The sequence below is a fragment of the Solanum dulcamara genome, chromosome 5 (assembly GCF_947179165.1).
Source record: "Solanum dulcamara chromosome 5, daSolDulc1.2, whole genome shotgun sequence".
NCBI classification, from domain to species: domain Eukaryota; kingdom Viridiplantae; phylum Streptophyta; class Magnoliopsida; order Solanales; family Solanaceae; genus Solanum; species Solanum dulcamara.
Window position 1 is genome coordinate 30,444,392 of NC_077241.1, and position 20,757 is coordinate 30,465,148.

Consider the following 20,757-nt stretch of genomic DNA (forward strand, 5'->3'; position numbering starts at 1 on the left):
GGGAATTAAAAAGAGTTGTGGAATTGTTTAAGACTCTAGAAGAACTCAAAGGGTTAACAGAGCCTTGTAATAAGAGTTTACTGGATATAGCAGGCCCTTTTTGGGTTCTGACGTATTTAACATGTCACCAATTTCAAAAAAAAAAGCTTTACTGGATACCGGGCAAAGATAGTATTTTTTTCAGTAAAGTCTGATTATCATACTGTGTAATTTGGATCGGCAAATACTACAGTGGCCTGAAGATATTTTTGGAAAATTAAGGTTCCTACAAAAGTTTCGTGCTTCTCCTGGTTAGAGGCAAGAGAAGCTTGCCTGACTCGAGAGAATTTAAGGAGAAGGGGATTCCAATTATGCTCTAGATGTCCTATTTGCGGTTTGAAAACAGTATCTAATAGCCATCTGTTTCTTCATTGTTCTCACTGGTCTTCTGTGGTAACTTTTTCTCGACATTTTGGGCCTCCAATGGTGTATGCCTTCCAACACCAATGACCTGATACGGAGTTGGAATTGCAACGGAGGTGTAGTCAGACAGAAGAAATGGTGGAGATTGGTTCCTGCTTGTATACAACAACAACAACAACCCAGTGAAATCTCACAACGTGGGGTCTGGGGAGGGTAAAGTGTACGCAGACCTTACTCCTACCAAGGTAGGACGGCTGCTTCCGAAAGACCCTCGACTCAAAAAAGCATAAAAAGCATAAAAAGAGGTCAGATAAGGCTAAGAAATTCAAAGCAATTTGGAAAGCAAATAACAAAAGCTTTACAGATAAAAATAGAGTAGTCAAAGTACATAAAGTAATAAATAATAACAGAAATCAGAGCACAAGAAATTATAATGTGCTAATGCGCCTACTAATAAGGAAAGAAAGAAATTTAAGAATTTTCGAAGGAAGAGATAGCTCTTTACAGAATTTTAAGATGAAGTGTTTTCTTCTTTTTCATTTTTGGTGTAAAGATCATTCTGTATAAGAGGCAGTATCCTTAGTAGATCTGACAGGTTCTCTGTAACTGTTGGGATTTCATAGTTGGATTGGCTGTCCTATCTCCCTGTATTTATGGCTTTGGCACTATCCTAGTGCGTTTTTCTTTAATACTCAAATTACCATTCTCAAAAAACAGTTCATAAAATAGATTAACCACAATTAAGCAGTGTGCTTTACCAGATTTACACTGTCTAAAGGAAGTCCTTCTGGAAACCAAATCCGCTAAATTGATCAACATAGAGTTTTTATGTTCTATAAGATATTTAAGGCCCTTCTCACCTCTAAAATTCACATAACCATTGGGGGTAGGGTAGTATAGGTATCACTGTTTCTACCACTTGTATGTACATTCACTGTTAACACTTCAAGATTAAACATGATGTCAGAATATTAGAAGGCAAAAGTCACGAAGCTTCAACTCCTAGATCTAGCTTACAAGTGACAAACCATACTCACAATTGCATTAAAACACTGAGCCTATTTAAAATGTGTTACTGATCGGATAATAAAAGGAGGACAGCTTATAGAAAAAATGGAATTGGAGATTCAAACTATAACATATCCAACAATTCCTGGCCGGTCCCACATCCTCACTCTCCTGATTTCAAAATTTTAGGTTTCAGATGGAAAATATTAGTCTAAATACTAAATTAGGAACAGAAAACTACCTGCAGCCGTTCGTAAGCTTTCTGCACTGCCAGAAACTTGTCCCTCCCCTCCGGATTTTTGTCTGGATGATACTTCATTGCAAGTTTTCGATATTGTCGCTTGAGCTTTTCTTCATCAATGTTCTCAATCTGCTTAGATATATTAACTGTCTCCTCTGATTGTCTTTTGGGAGCATCATCTCTTGACACCTCATCCAAGGAAATCTCCAATATTTTGCAAGCCTCTTCTTCAGAAAGATCCATGGGTCTCCGAGTTAACTCTTCTCGCCACATAACCAGCAGTGATTGCAAGAATTCGATGTGTTCAACAATTGGCCAATTAGGAAAGCGAACTTCATCACACAAATTACGAAGGTAATAACGGTGGCACCACATCTCATCCCTCAGCTCTGGATATGTCACAGGTGGCATAGGAGCATATTCATACAAAGAATGACAATGTTGTGACAACTTCTGTGTAAAATCACCAAGATGCTGAAGGACCTGCAGAGATAGAGGTAAAGTTTAGCAGCAATTCACAATCTTGGGAAGGTACAGAAAAATCCTGTCGATCTGAACAACCTGACGGATAAGATTTTCAGCTCTCATCTTGTGTGTCCAGATAATCTCAGGAGTGTCAGAATCAGAAACCATTGCTGCTGCAAATGCAGCAGAACTGCTACGTTCCAGAACATAGAGCAAGGCCTCAGGTAAAAGCCCACACAAAACACTGCGTTTTACCAAAGGCAAAGAAGAGGAGACGGCAGCTTCTTCCCCTCCATGAAATGCTTGATGAACATGTGTCACTGAGAACAGCTGAGCAATTGAGAGGAGATTTGATCCAGGATAAGCTAGAGCAAAGTAAAAGGCTCCAGTGCTATATAATTTTATCATTGCCTTGAGATTCCTAGTAACAATGGCCTTCAACAAAGCAGCAGCACCTTCTACAACACTAGGTTCTCCAGAGAGCATAGCCTATAAAATTACCGTTACGAAAGAAGAATCAAATGAGAGGAAGTTAGAGAACATCCCCATGTCACTCTATAAAAGTGTGATCTGAACTTGAGACTTAAGAAAACTATCGGAAATGAATATGAGATAGCATAAGTGAAGCTTAAAGCACTTATTTCCATTATAAAAAAGATAATTTTCACATTGAATAGTAGTTCAGGTACTAAATTCTTTCAATTAGTTAATTATGTTCTCTTTCCTAACTTAGTCTGTATATGCTGCACGAACCAACTCTTCCATTGAGGATGAACCTAAAGAATTTTGCATTTCCAAAATTTACTTAATCCAACGAGAAAATCAGGACCAGTCAGAAAACATAGTTCTAGAAGGATCATTTCCTCCACCTTATTCCTGGAAGTGTCAGAAACCCTCTGAAGTCTGACAGTCACAGCTTGCCATCTCTCTCCGGAAATTTTCATGCATCAAGCTTCTCTACTAGAATCCAACATTTCAAAAACAGCTAATTCTCAATTATTTCTTTCCCCACTCCCATTTCAAGCACTATTTTCAAGTGATTAGAAGAGCATTAAATCTGGAGCCTAGACTGTTCAATCTTATGTGCCAACCCTTATTCTGAAAATGCAAGACCCGGTCAGTTATTTCACTGTGGTATTCCAACTTGGATAGAAGAATATGATTAAATATCACACGTCTCTGCAAAATCTTTATATTGATCATAGGGATACTGGAAAGAAGAAAAAAACCAATTCAACAGAGCAGCATGGAGTATCAAGAGGGCATTAAGAAATATTGAATGCTAGTGTCATACTTGTTATGTAAACAGAGATAAAGCTGTTCAAATTGTTTGTTTACACCTTCACATGACTTTTGATCATTTCAATAAATATTCAGAATCTGCAACCTAAGTTTCTTTATTTCAAAAAAAATAAATCAAGTTATCCATTATCTTATCTATCAAGGAGAAAAATCTTAAAGAAATAGTAGCATCTGAACCTAAACAAACCTTCTCCACAACTTTAGAAACTTTTTCATGCTTCCACTAGAAGAAATCATGTTTAAACAGAATAATAGAATCTTGATTAAAATAAATACCAATTCACACAAAGTAACTAATATTGAATAAAAAGAGAAGGGAGGGATTGATAAATGAACTAGAAAAAGCAACAGCTACGCCATCAATGCTTTCAGAATATATTTTAGAGGCCAGTTGTTCCTAATCCAACTTGTTTAAGACTGAGGCGTACTTGTTGTTCTTCCAAATCCACACAATAAGATGAAACTTCAAAATTTTCTTCAAAATTTTGGTCAAATATAACCGCAATGATAGCCAAGGACTCCTTATAGAAAACTGCACCAAAACAAGTCAAATATTTTAACCTGAGCAATATGCGGAAGGCAACGTGGACTTGATAAGATTCACTTGACCCTAGGTGTTGGTGTAACAATCTCTCCAGCATCATCTATATCTGAGTGTGCCGCAACCATGCTGTGTAATATGCTCAATGCTACTTCTCCTACCTGGGATGGCATAGCCATTTTGAACGATCACATAGGTAGTGGAATTAGAGGAATGTGACAAACTGTTACTATATTCCCAAATCCCAATACGCGTACAGACATATTTTTATACGTGCAAAAAAAGGCTCTGACTGTTTCCTCTGTGATTAGGCATAAATCAAAAAAGTCAAATCCGAGAAGATCATAGTACATCATTTGAATAAAAGATAACATAGCCAACAGAATATACACCTTAGCTTGTTTTACTGAAAATCTAGCACAAATTTGAGTGAAGAATTAATTCTACGAGCCCCAAACTGATATTCCTCATCCATTTCCAGTCCATAATATAACTTATTCACTTTCTCAGAACGGAAAGTTCTTCCAAACCCAAGTGAGATACCTTCATTTTCAGGTTATTACAAAAAGGTCACCAGTTTCTCAGGTAACGGTTCCACTAAAGTACAACAACAACAACATACCTCGTGTACTCCCACAAGTAAGGTCTGGGGAGGGTAGAGTGTACATAGACCTCACACTACCTCGTGGAGGTAGAGAGACTGTTTCCGAAAGCTAGGCTCAAGTGCAGCAAATCCAAGTACAAAGAAGAAGAAAACAATGTAGAAAGGAACACAGTAAACAACTGACGATGCGAGATATCAAAGCAAGAACTACAATAATACAGCTAATACAAAGCAAAGCAGTGTGGAACATATATGCACTCACAAAAACACAGCAAGGAATTGTAACAACAACAGCAAGCTGCGATCACCAAAACACATGAATAGGTGATGTCAGATACAAAGAGCCAAAAAATATATGAATAGGCTAATACTACAACCGACACAGTGCTCTATACTACCACCAAGCCAAATACATGAATAGGCTAGTAATATGATAACTTTTTAACTACCAACTAATCTTCTACCCTTATCCGTGACCTCCAAACCCTCCTAAAATATACATCACAATCTTAATTTTTTTTGAGAAGGAAACAGCTTGTATTCTATTCCAAAAAAATCAAACCTGCCACAACATGTTACAGGTTTACTAATTACAAATATAGGAAAGTATCAGGAAGATCTTCAATCCTAAAAGCAAAATTACAAGGTGCTTAAAGCATTCATTATTGCTTCTAGATCTTCCATATACTCCTGTTTACCCAAAAATGAAACAAAACCAAACAATTCATCTTCATTTCTGGATGTTGTTGCCCTTGTTCTGAAAGCATTTGAGATTCCTCTCTTTCGACATAGACCACAAGACACTAGTGGGAATGATCTTCCATCTTTCTTTATGGCCAGACATATTAGCAGAACTACTCCATATCTTCAGGGTCTGAACAATATTTCTTGGCATCACCCAACATAGGCCCTAAAGATTGGTGAAGATAGTCCACAAAATATTAGTGATCCTACAGTGAAGGAAAAGGTGGTTCACTGTTTCAGCCTCTTCTCCACACACGAAACATCTAATAAAATTGATACCCTTTTTCATGAGATTTTCCTGAGTCAAAACAGCCTGCTTAGCTCGTAGCCAAGTGAAGCATGATACTCTAAGAGGTATTTTAACTTTCCAGGTAAGTCTCCATGGCTAACCAGCTACCTGATAGAAGAAAGGGTTGAACTTCTTGTAAGCTTCCTTGACACTGAAAATTCCATGGTTGTTGTGATGCCAAATCAATCCATCTTGAGAGGTAGAAGTTCCTTTGAATTGGTCTAGAATTCTAAAGAACTCTACTAGTCTTTAGATCTCTCAATCATTTAGGGGCCTTGTAAAACTCAGATTCCATTCTTGATTTGACCATACTTCAGCCACAGTGTGCCTTTGTTATTGGTTCAGAATGAAGATGTCTGGAAAAAGAGCTTTTAAGGAGCCTCGCTCAAACCAATTGTCCCCCCCCCCCCAAAAAAAAAGAGACCTTCATGCCATTTCCTGTTCTAATGCTGCAATTTTCTTTTAGCTTTGGCCAAGGGTAAGCCCAACTGACTTGATCAAAGGATTTTTCAATATCCAGTTGTCAATCCCCACTTTTGAACTTCTAATCTGGAGCTTCATTAGCAATTAACGCAGCATCTGTGATTTGCCTGGACTTGATGAAAGCATTTTGTTGCACCAAAATCAACTTCCCAATTACAGTTTCAAGTTTTTCCACAAGGACTTTGGCAAGGATTTTGTAGACACTGCCTATAAGGCTAATCGGCCTATAGTCTCTGAGTTCGATGGCACCCTTCTCTTTTGGAACAAGAGTGATAAAAGAGGCATTGTTGGACCTTACCATGTAAGGTATTGATGGAAGTGATGCATTGCCCCCAAAATATCAATTTTAATAAAATCCCATGGCTTCTGGTAAAATGCCATATTATAGCCATTGGGACCTAGAGCTTTATCGGTAGCGCAAGAGTTAATTGTTGCAAGAATTTCATCTTCCTTAAAAGCTCTTTCTAACCATTCTTTTTCCTCCATAGTAAGGCTGGCTAGATCTTCAAAGGTTGCAGTAGGCGTCCATTGCTTTTTTCAGTGTATAGATTTTGATAAAAGTCGAGATTTCGTTCTTGATTTGATCTTTATCATCAATAATCTCATCTCCCATCTTCAACATATCAATCTGATTGCTCCTCCTGTGGGAGTTCGCAATCCTTTGAAAATATTTGGTGTTTCTATCACCCTCCTTGAGCCATAAACACCTAGATTTTTGCCTCCATGATACTTCTTTAGCCTTAGCAATCTGTTGTAGTTCCCTTTTTAGGACCACCATCTTGTCTTTTTGTTGATGTTTTTGAGAAAGTAACTTCTTGTATTCTATTTTTAAAAAATCAGAAACCTGCCACAAGAAGTTACAAGGTTTCCTAATTACAATTGAGGTAGAGTATCTGGAAGATCCTCAACCCTTTAACCAAAATTACAAAAAGCTTAAGATATCTAAAAATGATTCTAGATCTTCCATAAACTCCTGTTTACACCAAAAATGAAACAAACAATTCATCTTCATCTTCTGGATGTTGTTGCTCTTGTTCGGGAAGCACCTGAGGTTTCTTTCTCTCCAAACAGACCACCAGATGCAAGGTGGTATAATTTTCCATCTATCCTTGTGATCAGAAATGTTAGCATAGCTGCTCCAGATCTTCAGGGTCTGAGCTATTTTTCTTGGCATCACCCAGCTCAGACCCTTTATATTTATGAAGATTTTCCACAGTAGATAGGTAATCCTGCAGTGTAGAAATAGGTGAATTACTGTCTCAGACTCTTCTTCACATAAGAAGCACCGAGGGCTTAGATGGATCCCTCTCTTCATGAGTTTTTCTTGAGTTAACACAGCTTGTTTAGCCAAAAGCCAAGTAAAACAGGAAACTTTCTAAGGAATTTTAACTTTCCATATAAGCTTCCAAGGCCAGTCATCAATCTGGTTAACCTAAGGATTAAACTTTTTGAAGGCCCCTTTCACATTGAATCTGCCTTGACTGTGACCCTGTCATTCCAATCTATCTTGGTTATTACAAGTTCCTTTGAATTGCTCCAAGCCTCCCACTTGCTGTAGAACTCAACTAACCTCAAGATCTCCCAGTCATCAAAAGGTCTTCTAAAACTCAAGTTCCATCCCTGTTCTGACCAAACTTCAGCCACAATGGCCCTTTGCTGCTGATTTAGAATGTAAATGTCATTAAAACTATCCTTTAGAGAACCTTTTCCAAGCCCGTTGTCTTCCCAAAAAGAAACCTTCCTGCCATCTTTTGTTCTTATACTGCAATTCTCTCTTAACTTTGGCCACAAATTCCTGATGGACCTCCAAAGGCTGATTCCAGAAGTGTTAGTGACCATTTTGGTGGTCCAATGATCTGTCATTTCATACTTCAAATGGATTACTTCTTTTCAGAGTGCCAGTTCACTAGATGCAATTCTCTAGACCCACTTCATTATAAGGCATTGATTCTGTGTTTTTAAGTTCCTTACCCCCATACCCCCTTTCTGTTTACTCCCAATCAGTACATCCCACTTTACCAAGTGGAGTTTCTTGGTTTCACTGTTTCCTTCCCGGATAAAATTTCTTCTTAGAACAACAAGTCTCTCAATGACCCCATCAGGGATAGGGAAAAGGCTCATCATGTATGCAAGCATTGAGTCCAAAACACTATTGATTAGTGTTAGTCTTCCTCCTAAGGAGAGATATTGTCTTTTCCAACTCACCAACCTTTTCTCACACTTCTCTACCACCCCATTCCAGATATCTATAGACCTGTTCTTAGCTCCCAATGGCATGCCCAGATAAACAGTTTGTAGCTCCCCAATTCTTCCACCAAGAATCCAAAGCCAATGAGGTTAAATTAGGAACCTCATTAACTGGATATAAGAAGCTCTTATTCCAGTTGATGTGTAGCCCTGAGATTGCTTCAAAAAGAACAAAAATGATCCTGAGAATCATGAGTTGGTTCCTGTTGGCCTCACAAAAGATCAATATTAGCATACTGCAGATGAGTAATCTCCAAGTCAGAATCCTCCCAGTTTGAAGCTCTAAATCCCTTTAAACAACTATTTTCTTGAGCAATTTTCAACATGTCATTAAGACTCTCCATGGCAATGATGAAGAGGAAAGAAGATAAGGGATCTCCTTGCCTTAAACCTCTCTGTGAAGAGAAGAATCTTGTAGAGGTACCATTGATAAGGACAGAGAATTTTACTGTGCTTATACAGAACTTCATCCATCTTATCCATCTACCTCCAAATCCTATTTAAGAGAGGGTCTCCAACAAAAAATTCCAATCAAGGTGGACATAGGTTTCTGTATATCTAACTTGCAAAGAATGCCAGGTGTATTGCTTCTGACTCTAGAATCCACTAGTTCATTTGCCATAAGGATGACATCCATTATTTGCCTTCCTTTGATGAAAGCCAACTGTTAGGTGTCCACCAATTTGTGTATAACCTTTTTGAGCCTCTCAGTTAGTACTTGAGAGCTGATCTTGTAGCACTACTAATCAAGCTGATAGGTCTGAAATGTGTGAGCTCCTTAGCACCCATCATTTTAGGAATCAAAGCTACATAGGTAGAATTGAAGCTTTTCTCAAAACACATACAACAACAACAACAACAACAACCCAGTGAAATCCCACAACATGGGGTCTGGGGAGGGTAGAATGTACGCAGACCTTACTCCTACCAAGGTAGGACAGCTGTTTCCTGGAGACCCTCGGCTCAGTAAAAGCATAAATGCATAAAAAAAATGCATAAAAAAAATGTTAGATAAGAATAGGAAATTAAAAGCTTTATGAGAAAAACAACAAACAAATAACGAATAGATAACAAATAAATACAAATAAATAAATACAAATAACAAATAACGATTAAATAAATAATGATAGCGTCACAGGTAAAATAGAGTAATCAAAGCATAGAAAGTAATAAATAATAACAGAAATAACAGAAATCAGAAGTCAAAGCGCAAGAGATCGTAATGCACTACTACGCCTATGAATAGAGAAGAATAACGAGACTATGAACTAGCATTCTACCCTAATGTGGGTCCTCCACACCCTCCTATCTAAGGTCATAAACTCCGTAAGCTGTAACTGCGTCATGTCCTGTCTAATCACCTCTCCCCAATACTTCTTCAGCCTACCCCTACCTCTTCTGTAACCATCCATGGCCAGCCTCTCACACCTCCGCACTGGGGCATCTGTGTCTCTCCTCTTCACATGTCCATACCATCTTAGTCACATTTTCCGCATCTTGTCTTCCACCGAGGCCACTCCTACCTTGTCCCGAATAGCCTCATTTCTAATCATGTCGCTCCTGGTGTGCCCACACATCCATCTCAGCATTCTCATCTCAGCAACTTTCATCTTTTGAATGTGAGAAGTCTTAACTGGCCAACACTCCGTCCCATACAGCATAGCCGGTCTAACTACCACTTTGTAGAACGTGCCCTTAAGTTTTGATGGCACATTCTTGTCACATAGCACTCCGGAAGCGAGCCTCCATTTCATCCACCCTACCCCAATACAATGTGTGACATCATCGTCAATCTCCCCGCTGCCTTGCATGATAGACCCAAGATACTTGCAACTACTTCTCTTTTGGATGGCCTGAGCACCAAGCCTAACTTCAACGCCAACCTCCTAAGGTGTCTCACTGAACTTGCACTCTAAGTACTCTGTCTTTGTCCTACTCAACTTAAACCCTTTAGACTCCAAGGTATGTCTCCAATCCTCCAGCTTAGCGTTAACTCCGCGGCGAGTCTCATCGATCAGGACTATGTCATCCGCGAAAAGCATACACCATGGCACCACATCTTGAATGTGTCGCGTCAATCCATCTATCACTAAGGCAAATAAAAAAGGACTAAGAGCTGATCCTTGATGCAACCCCATCACCACTGAAAAGTGCTCTGAGTCCCCTCCTACTGTCCTTACCCTGGTTTTGGCTCCCTCGTACATGTCCTTGATCACCCTAATGTATGCCACAGGTACACCTTTAGCCTCCAAACATGTCCATAGTATTTCTCTTGGGACTTTATCATAAGCTTTTTCTAGGTCGATGAATACCATATGCAAGTCCCTCTTCCTCTCCCTATGCTGCTCCACCAGTCTCCTCATAAGATGGATGGCTTCTGTAGTTGAGCATCCCGGCATAAATCCAAACTGGTTCTCTGAAATAGACACGTCTCTCCTCACCCTCATCTCTACCACTCTTTCCCACAGTTTCATAGTATGGCTTAGTAGCTTAATACCTCTATAGTTATTGCAACTCTAGATATCCTCTTTGTTTTTGTATAGAGGGATCATTACGCTCGACCTCCATTCTTCGGGCATCGTTGCCGTTTGACTATTAATATGTTTGAGCAAATTAGATCTTCTTGTTTTAGTAAAATGCAGCATGAAAGTGGTGATTAGGAGAAAAATGACTTTTAACCATGCAAAAAATTGTTATTAAATTCAATTATCATAAATTATTAAAAAAGTATGTAGTACGTGGAAATGTATTGAGTATGCAAGATTAAATCAAATAAAAATCTCTCCCGCTATTAATAAAAGTCCATGGTGTATCCATTAGGGCTAAGAGCTTTGTCTCTAGCACAAAGTTTCACACAGTCCCATATCTCCTGTTTCTCAAATTCCTTTTGTAACCTTTGGTTGTCTTCAAAAGTAATTTTGTGGTCTTCCTTGCATCCACCAAATGGTCTCCATGTGTCAGTCTAAGTATATAACTTCGGTAGAATAGCTTCTGGATTTTTGGTTGCTTTCCCATCCACCATCAGTTCATCAATATTGTTATATCTTCTGTGACCATTTGTTGATCTATGGAAAACTTGGTGTTGTTGTCACCCTGTTTCAGCCAATTAACACTCGTTCTATATCCACAAATTTAGCTATGTTTTCAAACTCTGCAAGGATTCTGCCTTTGAGTGTATCTCATCTTCTCTTAGTGCACTTTGGTCCTGGGCTTCTTCTAATTCTATCAGCTGGTTTAGGATGCTCGCTCTGTTTCTGGATTGCTACATTTCCCATGGGAAGTTTTGCTCCATTCCTTCAATCTAACTTTTGAAAGAAAGCTAAGATAAAATATGGCCTCCCTTCACAGACTATAGAGTTCCACCACACATCAACTTTATCCAGAAAACCTTCTGTTTGCAGCCACCAATATTTGAATTTAAAATAAGATCTTCTAGGTTCCCGTTTCCTGAAGGGGAGCCTTGGAGTAACTGGTAAAGTTGTTGCCATGTGACCAGGAGGTGACTGGTTCAAGCCCTAGAAAGCCTCTGGCAGAAATGCAACGTAAGGCTGTGTACAATAGATCCTTGTGGTCGGACCCTTTCACAGACCCTGCGAATAGTGGGAGCTTTAGTACATCGAGCTGCCCCTAAGTTCCCAATTCCCACTTTGAAGCATTATGGGGATGTGATCAGAGGTTATCTTGTGTAAAACTGTCTGCTTGATGTTCCTGAATTCCTCATTCCATTCATCAGAAAATAAGAACCTATCAAGCATGGCTGCAGCATCATGTCTATCCTCTTTCCTCCATGTGTAATTGCCCCCTACCAAATGCGGATCTTGTAGGCTCATATCCTCAATGAAATCAGATAGATCATTCTTTGCTCTTGTGTTTCTAGAGCAGTGTTAGGGAAATCTGAATGTGTTGAAATCCCACATACTACCCAAGGACCATCAAACAGTCCTCTAGCTGAGCCTACTTCCCACCATACTTCTTCCTTTTCTTCTCTGCTATTTGGAGCATAGATACCTGTAAGAAACCAAGGAAGTCTTGGCTCTTTCCAGTGAGCTTATAGATTAGAGAATAAGGCTCCAAGCTACTTACTTCTCCTGCCCATACTTTCTCATCCCATAGAATTAGGATACCTCCCCTTGTCCCACTAGCTTCCAATTGACAGAATCTAACCCCTCTGTTAGCCCACAATTCTTTTTTTTAATGACAAGGGAAATCTGCAGCCGCTACCCTTTGGGTGCACACGGAGTAAAACCCTCGCTCCTACGCAATAGCTTTTTTTTTTTAACTACCAAAGCTTGCAAACTACATAGAAGAGGTAACCCGCACTAGGCAAGCCCGGTGCGACGAGCTCAATCCAGAAGGAAAACACCTTGCCTTCGCAGGCAAGGGCTTTCGAACTTGAGACCTCCAACATGGAAGTTCCAAGCCCAAACCACTGGGCCACCCTGAAGGGTCTCCGTTATCCCACAATTCTTTAACCAAATTCTTGATATCTCCTTGAATTTGTCTCTTGAAAAAAATAAACATCAGCTTCCCATCCATGAATTAAATTTTTAATGATACACCTCTTGCTTGCCTAATTCAAGCCCCTCACATTCCATGATAGTATGTAGACTGTCATTGATCACAATTAATATTGTAACCCCCCAGCTTCTTGTGCCATTGCTTCTGAAATTACTTCCACACTCGAGGCTCTTCAATTTTCTGGATCCCTTTACTGTCGAAGTCATTTTCCTGTTCTTCTCTTCCGTATTCATATTTTTTTGTGTCATGCTGCTTTCTATCTTCATGAATAGCATTGTCGCTTCCTCTTTGCACCCCTTGATATCTATACCAAATTCTTTGGCGAATTTGATGATGTTCATATGAATCCATATAGGGATATCAAAATCTGGATCTTCCCCTCCTTGGGCTGTGTTGATTTAAAGGTACTACATCTGCGATTGTCGTCAAATCGGAGATGTTCTCTTCACTTTTCAACACAGCAACATCTTGCATGCCACTCTCTTCTAGGGTTTGAGGGATTTCAGTTACTCTTACTTCCTCTTCTTTACTCTTTTCTACCGTATGTTCTTCTTCGATTTCCTCCCGTTTGTGTTCTACTTCTTTTCCTTCTCCATAGTTTAGCACTATGATGGACTTGGAAATATTAGCTTCAAGTTCGGCTGAGATTAGGTCAATTAAATGAGGAGGGCTCATTTATTAGCCCAATTGAGACGACTGGGCCAACAGATCTGAGCCCAAAATTTTCTTTTTCACTGCATTTCTGTTCTTTTTGACCGTGGTGGAAAGGGGATCCTTAGCCACGTGTGCCTTATTACATGCTGGACAGCTGGCCAATTCAAAATGTCAGGATCGTAGGTAGAGCCCACGTGCCCTAACACCTCTCTAAAGCCTAAAAGGCTTTCATCTTATAGTCCACCAGCTCCTTCATCAGACAGATGGGTCTTTGTGGGTACTTTGCTTCGCTCATTGGCAACCACCCTTGCCGGTATCCCAACCCAGATTGGAACTCTGAAGGTTAACCCTTTATGGACCAGTTCGACTGACTTCGGAACTGAGTCGTTGTCTCTTCTCACCTTCATCCTAGCCTATTTAAGGTGGTTTCGCAGCTGTGTTTCTTCTTCAGTTCTGATCCAGCCACCACATAAGTTTACGATCTCACAGGAAACTTTCTGGGCCCAAAGTTGAAGGGGCAAGCCTACTACTCTGATCCAAAACTAGTCTAGCCTATCGTGGAAAAAGGTCGATGTCAGCGACCACCACTGCATGTTGAATTTGTGGGATTTCCAAAACCACTTCCCTCTTACAATATGGTCTGCAGTTGTTTTGTTGGGGAACTCGAAGACGAAACGATTTTGACCCAAATTGTAGATGTTGATACCATGCTTGTGTTACCAAGGGAGGTCAATTAAGTTTAGATCTTAAATGGAATCTGAGAAGCTTTTCATGGCTTTTGATCTTCGGATGTAGTTATTCTTGACTTTCAAAATTGCATACATCGAAATCACCACCAATGACCCACTGCTTGTTCCAGATACCTCTAATAACTGCAAGTTCAAGCCGTAATTTCTCCCTTTCTGGATTAGAATGAGGGCCATAAACACCTGTGAAACACCATCAGAATTCTTCTTGAGAACTTTCTAGCATACACGAGAAAGTGTATGAACCTTGAAGTATATCGATGCAATTCCACAGCCTTTATCCCGAAGTATTATTATCCCACCCACTACCACTTGCTTTGAGCTCAGTCCAGCCAGCCCATCTATTTCCCCACATCTGTTGAATTATTTGTGACGACCAATCTACTATTTTTGCTTCATGCAGGCAAATAATGTGAGCTTTCCATTTACCCATTAAAGATCTCCCTGAACTTCTCTTAGCTTCTTCATTAAGCCCCCGCACGTTCCAACTGATGATTTTTACTTTCATTCGGAAAGAGCTTTGTGAAACCTGCCCCTATCCTCCATTGCCATGCCATCATAATTTAAACCACAGATAATGATTAATAGACTTCCGCACTTGTATCAGATAATGATTTTCACATTATCTATTTTCCCTGATACACTCCTATTAACTTTAATTGGCAATGTAAACATTATTTTAAGGCGGAACCCATCGATGGCCCCTCAAAGTTGGCACCAACTTTCACTTAGACACTTCAACTAAGATTTGTTCATTTTAGACACCTCAAGTAAGGTTCCGATGTGTCATTTTGACACTTTTTTTACAATCACCCAAATATCTAAAGTGTGTGTAATACACTTGCCGCTGATGTGTCAAAGTGATCAATTAAATGAAGTTAATGACCACTTTTTTTCTAATCAAAAGTCATTATTTTAAAATTATTTTTGATATATCTGTCACGTTTCTTCATTTAATTGGTCACTTTGACACATCAGCGTCAAGTGTATTACACATACTTTAGATATTTGGGTGATTGTAAAAACAAGTGTCAAAATGACACATCAGAACCTTACTTGAGATGTCTAAAATGAACAAAGCTTAGTTGAGGTGTCTAAGTGAAAGTTGGTGCCAACTTTGAGGGGCCACCGATGGATTAGGCCTTGTTTTAATTATTTGGTTATCACAGTTCGCTAAATTGAATCGTGACACAAATACAAATCTGGTTTTGCCCATAAGATGTTATATTTGAGATAGATACATTACTGGTAGTCGTTATGTATCATATACATTTATTATAAATTCAAATTTATGTATCATGTTCAGAACTCTCAACCAGTTGTTCTATCAATGTTGTGTCATATACATAACTTTAAATATGATACAAACTGATATTGTTATAAAAACATTAGTGTTTATATATTAGCAATTATATTTGATATTGTCTACAGATACATAACATTATAGTTGAATAAGTTAAGGTGTATGTATCTGGTAGTAAAAAATAACAAAATTTGTATTAGTTATGTATCAAATAAATAACTATGAACATGCGCTTTAGAGGGGATTAGGAGCATTTTATTGGCGACGCAATAGGAATTAGGCAATTTTTTTTATTAATTTTGTGTTTTAATAAATTAAGGTTATATATCAAAACTAATATTTTGTCCAAATACACCAATTCATAGGTGCATCAATGTAATATTGAAGATGAAAAAAGGGGACAATGAAAACTTAAATCAGATGGATGAAAGTTGTCTCTAAAACACTTCGATTAAAATTAATGCAAATTTAGTTTAAAACATAGTACAATGATAGCAACAACAACAACATACCAGTGTAATCTCACAGATGACACCAACTAGCTATGATTAATACTTATATTTGGTTTTTCAGCAGTCTTTTATTCTACTAAGTAACTTGTATGTCCTGTGTTTGGATAAGTTTACATTTATAGAAGAACCTGTAACTTTAGAAAACTCCAAATCTTACCTTAAAAGACATTATTTAGTACTGAAATAAAATGGATATAAACAAAGCGAAATAGGCACAGTGGATTGATATAGCTAAAACCTTAGCTAAGTATGGAATAGATAGCAGTTGATTGATATGTCAGTTGTCTTTCCTTCTCTAAGTATGCTACTGGACCACGAAAGGTACAAACTTTTTAAATGATAGATAATGTCTTTTTCTTTTGCTAGGAGGGGACGAACTGAGGGGATTAAGAATAAAGATTTGTATGAGAAAAGAAGAAGAGTCTCAAACATAAAATTCCTGGAAAAATAAAACAAAAGAATATCCAGCTTACTTCATAGTTCTCGGGGTCGTCTTTCCACAGGTGAGACCTTTGTGAGAATGAGTTGACGAGATACCGCATCACCATGTTCTCCGAGGCCCCCTTTTGGGCCAATAGACAAACTTACTCCTGGAGTATTCAGAGTTCCCCGAGCAGCAGAGCGCAATCTTGTTATTAACCAAGCTCCACAAGGAGTTTCATCTGCCCAACAGCCTCCTTAGCTGAATTTGACATTGATGTAGTCAAACAAATAGGATGACATTCTGTGAGTACCAAGGATTTCACAAGAAAGTGAGAGTAAATATATAGTTATTCTCTCGAGAGATACCTCTCCTATTTATGTACTCAGATACAGCCAGAGCATGAGAACTGTCAACAGTTAATCCCACACCCACCATGGATGTCGCGGTTTTAGTCTGATCAAAATATTTAGCAAATTAAACATCATAAAAGTATGAGTAGAGCATGAAAATGACTCATGGTTCAGAAAGTAAAGTTTCTTTGGATGAGAATCATCCTGATCCAGAACCAAAAGTTAATTAGTTTGAGAGCAATGCAAGGACATCTTTATTACCAAATTTGATATGATGGCAGCATTTGTAGTTCCCGAAGTAGCTTGGAAAGCTTTAGATTTTCTTCCATAGAGCGAGCAAAGAACAAAACCTCCGTGATCTGTATTTTTCTTGCCATAAGGGTCAGATAGTAGGATAATTGCAGGAGAGCCCATATCTCTGAAGTCCAAGCACCAACGAAGTTCTCCAGATTTTAATTCAATAAGCTCAACTCCTATATAAGTAATTTTCAACTTCTGCACCCCAGAAGAGGAAAGGCAAATTATCGTTGTTTACTTTCTGTACCGGGGCAGGGGTTTGGAAGGAAAAGAGGAGAAAGGAGAGAAATACAACCAGTGCAGTCGCCATCATAAAAAGATTCCAATATTAGTGTACGCATCACTTAACTCATCAAGTTGACACAGAGAAAGCAATAGACAGTAGGAAAGCAATCATCAAAATCAATACTCCCAAAGCATAGAGAGAATTAAGCAGCAACGGTCGAAAAACCCTAATCCTCTCTGTAGGTTTATATATCAAGATTAGGCTATTGGCAGCAGAGAGCAGAGAGCAGGACTCAAAATACTGTTGAAAACGAAAGCACATAACCATCTGCCACTAATTCCTTAGAACATGGTGAAAGAGAAAGCTAGTAGCATATATTCTGCCACCAATGCCTCAAAAAAACATGGATTTTTAGGAGATGAGCCAATTCTTGAAGCACCAAAACAAAAAGGAAATTAAAGATTATCTTCTGCACTTCGTCAATGGATAAGCCTTTGAAATTCTAGGCAATTCACTAAATAATTTCCTCAAGTACAACTTCAAAGCATTTTGTAATTCAATTAAAGAACATTATAACATACAGCCAACAACGGTTATAAGCAGAGGACTAATTTCTGTTTGGATTTACTTATTTTAGGTGCTTTTAAGCCAAAATACTTTTTAAACCGTTTTAAAGTGTTTGGGTAAAGTTAAAAAGGACTTGTAAGCACTTATTTTTAAGTCAAAATAACAAAAATAAGCCGAAAGTCATAATTTAGAATTGCTTATAAATCATAAGTCAAAAGTCAATCCAAATAGGCTCTAAGTCCCCCTACTCATTAGAAGATATAAGTGTATTACACATTCAGGTACCAGACACCCAGAGACTGAGACCTCAAGTAAATCCAAAATAACTGCTTAGGATGTATCAACAACAGCACACTCAGTGAAATCCCACAAGTGGGGTCTGGGAGGGTAGGATGTATGCAGATCTTATCACTACCTCATGGAGGTAGAGAGACTATTTTCGAAAGACCTCGGCTCAAAAGTTACAGTTTCGAGTACGAGAGAAAAATAATATATATAGCATAATAAATAAAAAAATAATAAAAATAAATATAAATAAATAAATATAAAAATAAAATGCAATGCAAAATTTACAATACAAGAACAATAACTATAGCTATAACTATAGCAAAGTACTGCAATAATCAAAGGCAATAGCAACACAACTATAAAGGCACGCCTAGACCTACGACCATCCTAAACCTACACCATTCTATCCCTACTAGCCTTTTATCCTAATCCGTGACTTCCACTCATTTCTATTTAAGGTCATGTCTTCGATGATATGAAGTAGCGTCATATCTTGTCTAATTACCTCTCTCCAATACTTTTTTGGTCTAACTATACCCCTCCGCATAGCCCCCAAATCCAACCGCTCGCACCGCCTAACTGGGGCGTCAACACCTCTCCTCTGCACATGTCCAAACCATCTCAGTCTCGCTTCTCTCATCTTGTCGACCACAGATGCCACTCCCACCTTCTTCTGAATAACCTCATTCCTGAGCTTATCACTCCTAGTGTATCCATACATCTATCTCAGCATCCTCATCTCCGCAACATGCATTTTTGAACATGAGAGTTCTTTACTGGCCCGCACTCCACTCCATATAACAACGCTGGTCTAACCACCATTCTGTAGAACTTACCTTTAAGTTTATGTGGTACTTTCTTATCACACATGACTGGGCTAGCCTCCATTTCAACCATGTTGCCCCAATGCGGTGCGTGACATCATCATCGATGTTCCCACTATTCTGGATAATGGATCCAAGATATTTAAAGCTTTTTGTCTTGGGGATAGGTTGGGTGGCAAGCCTCACTTCTCTGCCCTCTTCATCCATCACAACACTAAATTTGCACTCCAAGTATTCTGTTTTGGTCCTGCTCAGTCTGAACTAGCGTTTGTCTCCAAACCTCCAACCTATCATTAACTCCATCCCAAGTCATATCAATCAAAACTATGTCGTCCGCAAATAGCATACACCATGGAACCTCCTCCTGAATAGACCGTGCCAGCTCATCCATCACCAAGGAAAAAAGAAAATGGCTCAGCACAGATCCCTGATGTAGTCCCACCTCAACAGGAAAATGCTCTAAGTCACCTCCCACCGTCCTAACCCGAGTCTTGGCTCCTGCATACATGTCCTTTATCGCCCTAATATACACCATCGGGACACCTTTAGCCTCTAGACACCTCCAAAGAACATCCCTCGAAACTTTGTCATAAGCCTTTTCAAGGTCAATGAACACCATATGGAGAACCCTTTTTCTTTCTCTAAATTTCTCCACCAGTCTCCGCATAAGATAGATTGCTTCAGTAGTCGACCGTCCCGGCATGAATCTGAACTGGTTCTCTGAGATTGACACTCCTCTCCTCACCCTCATCTCTACCACTCTCTCCCAAATCCTCATAGTGTGGCTTAGTAGTTTGATACCCCTGTAATTATTATAGTTTTGGATATCACTCTTGTTCTTGTACAATGGAACCATAGTACTTCACCTCCATTCATCAAGCATCTTAGTAGTCCTTAAAATAACATTAAACAACTTAGTCAACCACTCCAAATTTACCTTGTTAGTGCTCTTCCAAAAGTCCACCGAAATCTCATCGGGCCAGATCGCTCTCCTCCTTCTGATCCTGCTAACAACACGTCTAACCTCCTCAACCTTAAAATACCTGCAGTACCCAAAGTCTCAAAGACTATGAGAGTACGCCAAATCACCCAATATCTCTGTCTCCTTTTTCATTTAGGAGTCTGTGGAAGTAAGCTTGCCACCTTTGCTTCATAGAGGTCTCATCCACTTACACTTCACCTTCCTCGTTCATGATGACTTTACTAGATCCAGATCGTGTGCTTTACTCTCTCTCATTTGGGCGAGCCTATACAATCACTTATCCCCACTTTTTTTTCCTAACTCGACATACAGGCGTTCAAAAGCTGTCGTCTTAGCACTGATGACCACCGACTTCGCTTCCGTCTTTGCCTTCTTATAGATATCTTTAATCCTATTCTTCTCCTACTCATCCATGCACTCCAACCACTCCGTATAGGCAACCTTCTTGGCTTTCACTTTGCCTTGTACTTCTCCATTCCACCACCAAAGATTCCTCTTGATACCCCAAGAACCTCGGTAGCTACATTTCTAATGCAACTAGTTGTCATGTCCCATATGTTGTTCACATCCCCGCTATTACTCTAGGCCCCTAAACCATTCAACTTCTCCCCCATCTCCCAAGAAAAGGCGGGAGTTAAGCCCCCCATCTAATCCTCGATCGATCATAAAGGGTATTCTTTCTCCTATTCCTCTTAATCTTCAAGTCCATCACCAAAACCTTATGTTGGGTGGTAATATTT

General features: G+C 39.1%; 1 protein-coding gene across 4 annotated transcripts in view; it reads right to left on the reverse strand.

Annotated features, from left to right (window-relative positions):
• Positions 1 to 20,757, reverse strand: part of LOC129889116 (dnaJ homolog subfamily C GRV2-like) — a 43,352-nt gene that overhangs the window by 19,865 nt on the left and 2,730 nt on the right. The window contains exons 2-6 of one of the 4 annotated variants that reach the window (XM_055964276.1): positions 17,095 to 17,328; positions 16,849 to 16,936; positions 16,533 to 16,741; positions 2,213 to 2,605; positions 1,652 to 2,134 (exon numbers count right to left, since the gene is read on the reverse strand). In XM_055964276.1, the coding sequence (XP_055820251.1) occupies positions 1,652 to 2,134; positions 2,213 to 2,605; positions 16,533 to 16,607 (951 nt within the window). In that variant the 5' untranslated portion in view covers positions 16,608 to 16,741; positions 16,849 to 16,936; positions 17,095 to 17,328. Of the gene's footprint in view, positions 1 to 1,651; positions 2,135 to 2,212; positions 2,606 to 2,985; positions 3,450 to 3,979; positions 4,121 to 16,532; positions 16,742 to 16,848; positions 16,937 to 17,094; positions 17,877 to 20,757 lie in introns of those variants that run through there. The other 3 variants (XM_055964275.1, XM_055964278.1, XM_055964277.1) reach the window with 3 other exon arrangements.